At 43.1% G+C, this 13,195-nt stretch overlaps 1 protein-coding gene across 1 annotated transcript in view; it reads right to left on the reverse strand.

Annotated features, from left to right (window-relative positions):
- The window catches only part of LOC130111478 (protein kinase C-binding protein NELL1-like), a 429,520-nt gene that overhangs the window by 124,261 nt on the left and 292,064 nt on the right, over nucleotides 1-13,195 (reverse strand). Inside the window, exon 13 of the mRNA XM_056278686.1 lies at nucleotides 11,849-11,974. Coding sequence (XP_056134661.1) covers nucleotides 11,849-11,974 — 126 coding nt within the window. The remainder of the gene's footprint in view (nucleotides 1-11,848; nucleotides 11,975-13,195) is intronic.

Genomic DNA, 13,195 nt, shown 5'->3' on the forward strand with positions numbered 1-13,195 from the left:
GACGTGTTGTGCGTTCAGAGATGCTCTTCTGCATACCTCGGTTGTAATGAGTTGTTATTTGAGTTACTGTTGCCTTTCTATCAGCTCGAACCAGTCTGGCCATTCTCCTCTGACCTCTGGCATCAACAAGGCATTTTCGCCCACAGAATTGCTGCTCACCGGATATTTTCTCTTTTTCGGACCATTCTCTGTAAACCCTAGAGATGGTTGTGCGTGAAAATCCCAGTAGATCAGCAGTTTCTGAAATACTCAGACCAGCCCGTCTGGCACCAACAACCATGCCACGTTCAAAGTCACTTAAATCACCTTTCTTCCCCATTCTGATGCTCGGTTTGAACTGCAGCAGATCGTCTTGACCATGTCTACATGCCTAAATGCATTGAGTTGCTGCCATGTGATTGGCTGATTAGAAATTTGCGTTAACGAGCAGTTGGACAGGTGTGCCTAATAAAGTGGCCGGTGAGTGTATATGTGTTAGTTTGAATATTTGTGCTCTTGTGGTTCTTGAATGTGTTTTTGTCTGTATGTTGCTCTGCTGTGGGCTGAGGGAAACGGCATTTCATTTCACTTCATGTGCGCAAGTACATGAGGTGAAATGACAGCGTGTTCCTGAAAAATAAAGTGTTCCTGATTCCTGAAATAATGCCTACATATATAAGGTGTATCTCTTTTCTTACTGCAGACCTGTGTCATTATTGCTATTACCTTTTCTATAATTTTTTTTACTTATACACCTCTTACTTGTTGAATTACTTTCAACTTTTTAATTTACATTACTTCTCAATTTTTTATTACTTTTAAGGACCACTCAATGGTAACAACACAGTTAAAAAGATGATGATATAAAGTGAGAATTCATGTGAGAGAGTGAAAATAAACAGCTCATAAAACTAAGGTACAGACGGGGGACAGATTAAAGGAAACGCCAACATAAATTGGTCCACTACGAGCCTCCAGAACAGCTTCAATGCTCCTTGTCATAGATTCTACAAGTCTCTGAAGTCTACTGGAGGGATGGACACCATACTTCCAAAAGATATTCCCTCACTGTGTCCCTGAACATTGTGTCCAGATGAACTGAGTCACCTTTCTGTGCTCCTTCATTTGATGTTTTGATGATGGAGGTGGAAATAACTGTCTGACAGTAGAACAGCAATACAAACCCTCACAACTTTCTAATAAATATGGTCAAACATGGCTGAAACTTTTCTTACGCCATCTATGTGAAGAGGGAATGACCATCCCTGAACCGGCTAAGATTATATATGTCGCCATCTTACAATGCTGTGACTGCAACCATTCCCAAATCCTCTGTGAATAGTACATATGGCCATTGAAACTCTAGTTAATGGTCATGCTCATATTTGTATATGAAACTGATCATTGCTTTTGGTCGTTATGCCACTGTATTGTTTATATTTTGCGACAGGCATGGGTGCTAGTCCATGAATGCTGGGATGGCATCCAGCAATTTACTTGTGCCCCTGTCCATAGGGTTAGTGGCTGCGTCAGGACGGACAGCCGATGTAAAATTATGCCTAATCAGTATGCGCACAGACAAAACCATACCGGATCGGTTGAGGCCCAGGTTAACAATGGCTGCCATTGGTGCTATGCCCTCACAGCGTACCAATGGAAACTATAAAATCTGCTGTGGCAACCCCTGAGAAACAGGGAACAAGCCGAAAGAAGACGATGCCACTGTATTGTTGTAAGGGTGGGGATACCTGCAGTCAGTTTAGACTGAAGAGGTCACTTAGATGAGTGATGAAACATTTCTCTCAATAAACGTGTCCAGATGAACTGATTCAATTTTCTGTGATTTCCTTACAGGCTATTACTATATTACAAGCTACACACCCATACATGCATTTACATAATATTTTCTATCGCTTCAAATTTTTGTGGTTTGTCTAAGTATCACAGTGAGCAACTCACCAATAGAAATCCCTGGCAATGTGAAAAGTTAACCAACGAATATAAACAGATTGTAATGTTGATTGTGATAAGAAAACCAGAGCTCTGGAGGCAGGTTCACAATGACCCTCATTTCAATTACAGTCTCCTAACAGCTGATTCTGTGGTACAATGTCTCTTTTATTGAACAGGAGACATATTCAGTAAATTGCAAAAATGTCCAAGTATTAACACCATGAAATACAATCACTTGGCAGGAGCATTAGCGTTCAATCTGCTTGTACCTGAATCAGGCCCGCACACAGAAATGGCTGGGCCCCTGAAAAGGACCAGTGACCCCCCCCATCTGCTTTACTCATATCAACACATGCCCATGCTCACTCTCTTATTAAACATATACAATGAAAACTGAGAGAGACTTACTCAATAACGGGGGCCACACACATACACACACCATAATAGAAGTCTGACACACTTCCACACACCAAGGTCAACAAAGGTCTGCTGCACTTGCACCACACATTTCTTAGTAGGAAATGCAATTTCTCACTTGACGGCTTCATCTTATTTTCTTATACAGTGTGTGTGTACATCCTCTTATACAGCCATCTTCATTGTCTTACTGGATTCAATGTCCTTTATAACATCTTTTAAGTCCATCTGTTTAGCCAGTTCACACTCAATGGTAAATATTGTCATTATCATTGCTTATATTTAGGATGAACATTATTATTGCTGGCCTCCATGGGCTCCCCCTAGCGGCTGGGCCCCAGAAAGCCCTTCCCCCCCATAGGCGGTCCTGACATGACTACATAATTAATATTCAGTCTGTGTGCAGAAACTGCAAGGCACTCATTTATAACCTATTGAAATATACAGATACCGGCAACAGAGGAAGATGCTTAGGTGGCAATTTACAATAATGAAAGCATGTTCCTTTAATGGACTTTGACAGTGAACAATCACCACATATCCAAACTGAATGTTTGTTTTTGTCTGTGTATCCAGCCAGGCGAAAGGGAAAGCTATGCATCAAAGAAAAGAGCAGCAATGAGAAGAGCAGACTGTCCTTTAGATAAACAATGTAATGTTAGGATAAACATCACTTTGGATGTCGGAAGACCCCACTGATGAGCAGCGGGAAATGCTTCATGTATCAAATCTTTATGGCAATGCTAAATATAAACGCTTGATTTTCAAAGCCAGTTACATATGGATGAGGGAGCGATGCTATGAGAAAAACTAAATGCCTCTCTGTCCTTAACTGTATTTGATGGGCTCAGTAAATTGGCGTGTGCCCAGCCAGCCTGGCCATGCGACCTCCATTTTGAAAAGTTAATGTATACTGGGAGGGTTGCCAAGGTTTTTACTCTTGTCACACCTGGGTTCCACATTCATTACATGTATAATTGGAATTGGATTTGATTAAAATTTCATTAAACATATAATGTATCTGTAGGGGAAAAATACCCCTTTCCCAATACTAGAATTTTGTAGAATAAGCATACCAACTGTTGCATGAAATTAGTGGCAGCTCCTGCGACCCCTATTGGTCAGCCGTACAACCGAGCATATTGCATGTTTATGAACAGCAGGCTCGATGAGTGAAGTAAAAACGCCAAGTGATTGTACATTATTGATTGGATGAGAGCAGGGCAGCATGGAAGAGAATCGTATATTAGAAAACAAAGGGGTAGAATATGATTTAACTGCTGCCTGTCTCCTTTAAAGAGTTCGTCAACCGTAAGCAAACAATTATATCTGATCAATTCAATCAATACAATAAGGATATGTGCTGACTCAAAACAGTAGCAAGTGGACAGAATAATGATGTCAATTACAGCAGTGCATAGAGCGAGGCCTTGATAACTTGACTCTGCTGATGTAACTAATTCTTAATCAACACAATGAAGCAGTTAGTCAGGCCTATGATTGCTTATTAGGAGTTTTCACAGTTTTAACCCAACTAGTTAATCTGGATTTCTGTTCTATATCCATTTATTTACTGTCAATGCCTATCAAAGCCCTGATTTTTCATAATTGTCTAAAACAATTCAGAGTGATGGAGTGGAGCCTGGTGGCACAGTGGTGCAGTGGTTAGCGTGATCGCCTCACAGCAAGAAGGTCCTGGGTTCAAGCCCCGGGGTAGTTCAACCTTGGTGGGTCATCCCGGGTCGTCCTCTGTGTGGAGTTTGCATGTTCTCCCTGTGTCTGCGTGGGTTTCCTCCGGGGGCTCCGGTTTCCTCCCACAGTCCAAAGACATGTAAGTCAGGTGAATTGGCCGTACTAAACTGTCCCTCGGAATGAATGTGTGTGTGTGTGTGTGTGTGTGTGTGTGTGTGTGTGTGTGTGTGTGTGTGTGTGTGTGTGTGTGTGTGTGTGTGTCCGCCCTGTGATGGTCTGGCGGCCTGTCCAGGGGCGTCTCCCCCACCTGCTGCCCAATGACTGCTGGAATATGCTCCAGCATCCCCGTGACCCTGAGAGCAGGATAAGCGGTTAAGTTAATGGATGGATGGGGTGGAGCCTATCAGGGAGCCACTATGTGCAGATCAGTCAGGTGCAGGTTCAACACACACACACACACACACACACACACACACACACACACCAAAGAGGAATTAAGAAACTCTGATTGACCTAACATCCCACTAAACTATTTTATGTTGACTAAATGTCTGAAAGACCACTAAACAGAACTACACAGAACTAAACACAACTGAGCTAAATTTGGTTAAAATTTCAAAGTCTAATAAGTGTCTAAATCTCACCTAGTATTTGATTCAATAATCACTACTAGAACAAAAGCAATTAAAAGTATTGTGGCACAACGTATGGACTTGTGTATTAGGCAGATGTTTGAGCGGTACCTCATTAGGTAATAATAAATTAAACAGCTTGGTCCAAAAGTGGGCTACATTCAGCCAGATATAGTGTGAACTAGATGAGATGTAACACATACTAGCTGCCACATTGAAATGGGTCTAGTGCTCCGTGGGATTCATGTCTCTGGACTTTGGCAACTTCAACCTTTGCTTTCATATGACAGTGAAAGAATGGCTGTATTTCTATAGTGCTTTTCTAGTCCAAGGACACACAGGACGTAGGACACAGTGCCATGCTCAAGGCATATGCTGCCATAACACCACATGCCCTAACCACTGAGCGACACGGGACAGTGGAGAGACAGATAGTATAGGGAGGCTATAAAGAGGAGAAGACAAGCAGTGAAGGACCAAATCAAAAATCAAAAAGGACACTGCCATTAGGCCTGAGCGCTCAAGGCACACGTTCATCTGGTCGAGCCACCAGGATGCCCCAAACATTACATCTGCTGTGAAGATAAAATCAGTCGGGGGGCAGGGAGTTATCTCCAGGTCAAAGTGAAGTACAGTAGAGGCTGTTTCTGACAACCTAATCTCTGTCCCCAAGTCTTATCTCCGTCTGCTTAACACAGAACAACAGTCCCCCACATAAGCCACAGATAATCAGATACAGTGTGTGTGTGTATAGTGGGAGGTAGCCAACCGTTTTCATGATAACCAGTGGCAGCTAACTATTCACCAACAGCACACAGAGTCAGGGATCATCATACCTGACCATGAGGGAAATCAGTCCGGCTTTCTGCCTGCTCTGCATTGTGGGGCTGAACGCTATGCACATACATATCAGCACTGGGAAACAGAAGTGTCGTCAAAACGTTAAACAATGATGATTTACTTAGAATCAGTTGGTCATGACACTGGGCAATTTTGATATCTTAAAAGATGTATATTATATAAACACCATAGAGAAAGATCTTTTAAAAATGACTCTGCAGTGTGTGAAGTCATTCTAGGTCACAATGTATTCTGAACAGAACTGGACCTGAAAAAAAAAGAAAAAGAAGCTCTGTCTTTTTCTTTTTTGACACTGGTGTTACGGAGCCTTGCATCTCCCTCTGACTCTCCTTTCTTTCCCCCAAAACCCTCATCCCTTGTTTCCTGGGAGCCGCTCGCCTCTACCCTCCACAGAGGGGAAATCAAGTGGAACCACAATTACTGCAGCCTCCTATTGTTTACAGGGCACTGTCTTCACAAAGGACAGTCTCCACCAGGGAGATAGAAAGAGAGAAAGGGAAAGAGAGAGAGAGAGAGAGAGAGAGAGAGAGAGAGAGAGAGAGAGAGAGAGAGAGAGAGAGAGAGAGAGAGAGAGAGAGAGAGAGAGAGAGAGAGAGAGAGAGAGAGCGACAGAGAGAGAATGACAGAGAGAAAGGAAAGGATAGACAGAGTGACAGAGAGAGATGAAATAAAATGAAAATACGGAGAAAAGCAGAGAGAGAGGGAGAGAGGGGGGGGGGGAGAGAGCGAGAGAGAGAGAATAGGTGAGCATGAAACTGCAAGTATGTTCCAATGAATAGAATGATGCATTGTGGTTCTTGGAAGGACATGGCTGAAAATGGGGACAATCCATCCCTTTGGGGTCAAGACATTAAAATGATGATACAAGTGTATTTTGACAGTACAGCCCCCAAGATAAAGTAAGGCGAGTGTGTGTTTAAGTAAAAACATGAGAAAAGGTATGTGTAAGCATGCTGTCTGCTAAATTATTTCCAAGGTCGATCAAAAGCACCAGAGACCTACATTTCTGTTGCTGCTTCACTGTTTATTTTTATTTGCATTGCTTTCACCCAATAATTCACATCCTTATATCTGAGTAAGCCTATTATGATAAATGACCTTGTTTGGAAGCTCCCCAACACCAGGACCCTAAGCAAGGTTCAACTTCCAATTTTCTGGTTTAAAAGGCTACTAAACCTTCAAACTAGTCCCTCCACATCAAATTAATGATAGGCCCTGCACATTTCTCTTTAAAAAAAAAAGTGATTTTTATTCTGCCTTTGTGTGTCCTATTTAAAGTATTGATGATATTATTGAAAAAAGTCTTACCAATGCTGAGGCACACTGAAGGCCAACAATACAGATGTGATGGCAAATCATTGACTATAGACGATAGGATGACTGGTGTGGAACTGTGTAAGCATTATGAAGGCGCTGAGCCGACCCTATGGCTTGGGTGACAATTCTCTTTTATATTCATATTGAGATAAAACCCCTCAAGGAAGCGAGAAAGGACAATGCTGAACAAGCGGAGGATGGATACAAAGATGAAGAAGAAGAGGGGAAAAAGGAGAAGCTGAGCGAGACAATAAGAAAATAAGATGGAGTGAGTGAGAAAGAGAGAGAGGATTTATCTGTCCCAGCAGAAGTAGAAAATGTTCCCTGGTGCTTAGTGGCTTGGGCCCCGAGTCAGCAGCCAGGACAATTTACAAGCAGCAAAATGGATTGATTGTCCATGGACACCCATTCCTGCACCACTGCCAGGTTGGAGCTAATTACAAAACACACCTCTGCAGCAACAGCGAGCAACAACCTAGAACCGCAAAACACATGTTCTGAATAACTACAGCGAGATAATACACATTATGTTGCTGGATAAATAGGATACGCTTTGTCAAAACAGGTGTCACGGTATTAGGAGGTGAAAAATAAATGGGAAGAGTAGCAAAGCATAGACGTGGGACTAAAATTAAATATAAAATCGAGTGGTTTTTTTTCTTGTTCTTTTTCAAAATCACCTTTTGGTTTGCTTGACGTAATCCTCCTCCTCTTTAAAGCCCATAGACATTTTGCACTGCATAGATATTTGCATTGCCTTGTTGCAAAATAGATTAAAAAGGCAAAAAAAAACAACAACAAAAAAAACAACCAAAAACAAAGAGAAACTTACTGGTTAAACAAAAAATTTACCAAACGGCTTTCCTCTCAACTCTGAGACTTCGAAGGTCAACAAGAAAAAATATGTGCAACAAAGACACATTTCAAAGACACATTTCAAATCAGTGCTAATCATTTTGCTCATCATTTGTTGATTATTCTGATGATTTGAAAACACACTAGACACAGTTTAAGGTACTCAGCAAACAATCTTCATGTTGTTTTGTTTGCCCTCTAATCTGACTAAACAAAAGACATAAGAGAGCATCACAGGCTCACCAGAAGAGGCATGTGACAGGCAGGCAGCAGGAACCAGCCGAATCATACTATCTGATGGGTGGCCAACATAGTATGGATAACACACTAAGAGATAAGAGAAACTGCAGGCTTACATGAGGGCAACTTGAAAATCCCAGCCAATGTCAAATTTCGGCTAACAGTGAGAGAACACACTGAAACTGACTCCAATTCATGGGTTGGATCTACTGGTCCATCTTTCACATTCCAGTCTATAAATAATTTATAGTAGACACTACGGGTGTAGAAAAATACAGATACACTGGAGTATTGCAATATCTTTCACAATATTGTATCGATTTCCTAAAACAATGTATTGACACTTGAGATTACACACAAGGAGAAGTGGCAGCAGCACTTCTTCAGAAGACATTTGGAGACAGTCTCAGGAGGTTATAGGTAACAGTACCCAGTACAGATGATACTGTTGTTAGGAGCACTTATAGGAAATGAACCAGCTCTCACAGACCAGCTCTCACTCTCTACACCTTCCAGATGTCAACCTAACTCAACTGACAGTCCATTTAGGGAATTTGATGACCCCCTGCACTCACTCTATATTTTTGTGCTGGCCCACGGTGCGAAATGGGGATTTGCACTGGCGAAGTGGTATTTTCTTGAGGTGCATTCATTTTTTCTCAATGCGCTGTGCTTGAAGGTACTTTGGTGACTCTCCACATGCTGAAGTATGAGTAGAGACGCAGTAGGAGGTGTGTCATTGTCAATCCAGTGGCGCGCCGCATTTTGGTGTAAAGAATGACCATGACTCGCACTGTCTGCCGCCTGCCTGCTTGGACCAGATCAACAGTGCATGGTGCACCCCATTTCTGTGCCATTTTTGTCACTTTAGGTAACAGAGGTACATCAAAAAAGACTCAAATATCCCCATGTAGGAATATTTCAGCTTCCTAAAAAGCTTAATGAATAGCTAACAATCTGGATTACGTTAGATATATAAACAGATGGGTGACAAATGAAAGGAAACCCCAATTAAGTGTCTTAGTAAGGTGTTGGTCCACAACTACTACTACTACTTTCGGCTGCTCCCGTTAGGGGTCACCACAGCGGATCATCTGTTTCCATTTCTTCCTGTCTTCTGCATCTTCCTCTGTCATACCAGCCACCTGCATGTCTTCCCTCACCACATCCATAAACCTCCTCTTTGGCCTTCTTCTTTTCCTCTTCCCTGGCAGCTCCATATTCAGCATCCTACTCCCAATATACCCAGCATCTCTCCTCCACACATGTCCAAGCAATCTCAATCTTGCCTCTCTTGCTTTGTCTCCAAACCGTTTGACTTGAGCGGTCACTCTAATCATTCCTAATCCTGTCCTTCTTCGTTACTCCCAGTGAAAATCTTAGCATGTTCAACTTGCCACCTCCAGCCCCGCCTCCTGTCTTTTCATCAGTGCTACTGTCTCCAAACCATATAACATAGCTGGTCTCACAACCATCTTGTAAACCTTCCCTTTAACTCTTGCTGGTACCCTTCTGTCGCAAATCACTCCTGACACTCTTCTCCACCCACTCCACCCTGCCTGCACTCTCTTCTTCACCTCTCTCCTGCACTCCCCGTTACTTCGGAGAGTTGACCCCAAGTATTTAAACTCATATGCCTTTGTCACCTCCACTCCTTGCATCCTGACCATTGCACTCTCCTCCCTCTCATTCATGCATAGGTATTCCGTCTTGCTCCTACTAACTTTCATTCCTCTTCTCGCCAGTGCATACCTCCACCTCTCCAGGCTCTCCTCAACCTGCATCCTACTCTCGCTACAGATCACAATGTGCTCCGCGAACATCATCATCCATGGAGACTCTTGCCTGATCTTGTCCACCAACCTGTCCATCACCATTGCAAACAAGAAAGGACTCACAGCTGATCTTTGATGTAATCCCACCTCCACCTTGAACCCATCTGTCATTCCAACCACACACCTCACCATTGTCACACTTCACTCATACATATCCTGCACCACTCCTACATACTTCTCTGCAACTCCCGACTTTCTCATACAATACCACACCTCCTCTCTCGGCACCCTGTTGTATGCTTTCTCTAAATCTACAAAGACACATTGCAACTCTTTCTGGCCTTCTCTATACTTCTCAATCAACATTCTCAAAGCAAACATCACATCTGTGGTGCTCTTTTATGGCATGAAACCATACTGCTGCTCACTAATCGCCACCTCTCCTCTTAACCGAGCTTCTATTACTCTTTCCCATATCTTCATGCTGTGGCTGATGAACTTTATACCTCTGTAGTTGTTACAGTTCTGCATATCGCCCTTGTTCTTGAAAATCGGAACCAGTATTCTTCTTCTCCACTCCTCAGGCATCCTCTCACTTTCCAAGATTGTTGGTCCACCATGAGCCTCCAAAACAGATTCAGTGTTCCTTGTCATAGATTCTAAAAGACTCTGAACTCTACTGGAGCGATGGACACTATTCTTCCAAAAGATATTCCCTCATTTGGTGTTTTGATGAAACTGGTGGAGAGCGTCGTCTAACACAAGGTCCAAAATCTCCCATAGGTGTTCAACTGGGTTGACTCCTGGTGACTGAGAAGGCCATAGCATATGATTTACATCATTTTCATCCTCATCAAACCTTTCAGTCGCCCCTCGTGCCCTACAGCAGTGGTACCAGCAGCCGTAATCCTGTACGCACCATGCATACAATTTTTAAATTCTTTTGTTCGCTTTTTTTTTTGCCACTTATGTCGTTTGACGCAAATACATTTGAAGGCCGATGATTGGTGTTAACATCACTGGCTAATAGCGCACGGTGTGTACAGATCCCCGTACATATGGTGCGTACAGCTGCCGGCACCACTGCCCTGCACATGGGGGCATTATCATCCTGGAAGAGACCACTCCCATCAGGGTAGAAATGTCGACCCTTCCCTCTAAGGGGACAAGTGTACCCAAACCATGCCAGAAAAATGCCCCCCACAGCATAACAGAGCCCCCGGACCCCCTCACTGTAAAATGGGCTGTATTGCACTTTTTATCAAGCCGGACCGATGCTGTTATTTCAGAATTTGATGTCTCCAACCACTTGTACACTATTATTGGGTGGCTGATCACTGGTCTATACACAATCAAATCAAAATTAAGTTTTTTGTTTGCTTTTTAGGCTTAATATTTCTGCCAAGGGAACCCATATTTGTGGACTCTATCTTGTTGTTCCTGAATGATAGTTTATTTAACTAAAACCTGGTTCAAATTTTCCTGGCAATTCTGGTCAAAGACATCACTCTCTTCTTTGGAAAAACTTTTCATGAGTGCGGAAAGCTCAGGACTACGCTCTCTCAGTTCCATCACCAAATTAGCAGTGCGCTCACAGCGCAGCGGGTGCTTTGTTTTAATGGGAGGGAAAGAGGGGATTTGATTGGTTCATTCAATACCAGTCCTGACCACACCTGCTGGTAGCATATTCCTTCCCTTTCCCATATGTGCCGCAGGTGTGCTTCTCATCTCTGCCATGAAAATACCAAAAGTGCGCTCACCACGGCCATGAAATGCTGCGTGCTTTGATTCATCAAAATAGGGCTCTATATATGTTTGTATGTATGTACATGCACGTGTGTGAATGTGCATAGCATGTACGTGTGTGTGTGTGTATACACGTGTGAGGCTGTGTAGGTTTGTTCATGATTTTATTTGTGTGTACCTGTTCATGTTTGTGTGTACGTGTTTTGAGTATATGTAGGTGTGCTTCTGCATGTGTATGTGTGTGCGCACATATACATAGAAACAACATGTGTGTCCATATTAATGTGTGCACACACATTATGCATAAGTATGCATGGGTGTATGCAGTATGACAGTTTCGTGTGCAGGCTAACATGTTCATGTGCCTCTGTGCAGATGTACCTGTGCAGGAGTATTCATCCACCCTTATAAAGCCAGGTCGGCAGTCACACCTATGGCTGCCAGGCAGGTTGACACACTTGGTGTTGGACTGGCAGTAGTGCATCTGGGTAGCACACTCATCGATATCTATGGAGACACAGAGCAGAAGCAGTAGATTAATACCCCCTCCACTGATGGTTGAACCTAAATTAGTACTTTGTCTAAGTACTGACCAAAATTGAAATATTATATATATATTATATCTACTACTACTACTTTCAGCTGCTCCCGTTAGGGGTCGCCACAGCAGATCATCCGTTTCCATTTCTTCCTGTCTTCTGCGTCTTCCTCTGTCACACCAGCCACCTGCATGTCTTCCCTCACCACATCCATAAACCTCCTCTTTGGCCTTCCTCTTCTCCTCTTCCCTGGCAGCTCCATATTCAGCATCCTTCTCCCAATATACTCAGCATCTCTCCTCCACACATGTCCAAGCCATCTCAATCTTGCCTCTCTTGCTTTGTCTCCAAACCGTCCAACCTGAGTGGTCCCTCTAATATAATCGTTCCTAATCCTGTCCTTCTTCGTTACTCCCAGTGAAAATCTTAGCATCTTCAACTCTGCCACCTCCAGCTCCGCCTCCTGTCTTTTCGTCAGTGCCACTGTCTCCAAACCATATAACATAGCTGGTCTCACAACCATCTTGTAAACTTTCCCTTTAACTCTTGCTGGTACCCTTCTGTCGCAAATCACTCCTGACACACTTCTCCACCCACTCCACCCACTCCTGACACTCTTCTCCACCCACTCCACCCTGCCTGCACTCTCTTTTTCACCTCTCTACTGCACTCCCCGTTACTTTGGACAGTTGACCCCAAGTATTTAAACTCAAATGCCTTTGTCACCTCCACTCCTTGCATCCTCACCATTCCACTGTCCTCTCTCTCATTCACGCATAGGTATTCCGTCTTGCTCCTACTGACTTTCATTCCTCTTCTCTCCAGTGCATACCTCCACCTCTCCAGGCTCTCCTCAACCTGCACCCTACTCTCGCTACAGATCACAATGTCATCTGCAAACATCATTTATATTACCCATCTGTTTTATATTCCAAAAAAAAAATTGACTGCCCAACAAAATGTGTTATGTTGTGGTCTGAATTCAAACACAACAGCAGGTCCCACGTGGGAATGCATGCCAATTAAATTTCTTAGTTTGGATGTATCCAAATTAATTGGTTGCTAAGGCGTGTATTCTCATGTGGGACCTACTGTTGTGTTTGAATTCAGACCATAACATAACAGATTTTGTCGGGCCGTCAAATCTTTAAAAAAATAAAAAATAAAGGGGTGATGTAATTTTTTTCAG

This window comes from Lampris incognitus, chromosome 4, assembly GCF_029633865.1.
Source record: "Lampris incognitus isolate fLamInc1 chromosome 4, fLamInc1.hap2, whole genome shotgun sequence".
Taxonomy (NCBI): domain Eukaryota; kingdom Metazoa; phylum Chordata; class Actinopteri; order Lampriformes; family Lampridae; genus Lampris; species Lampris incognitus.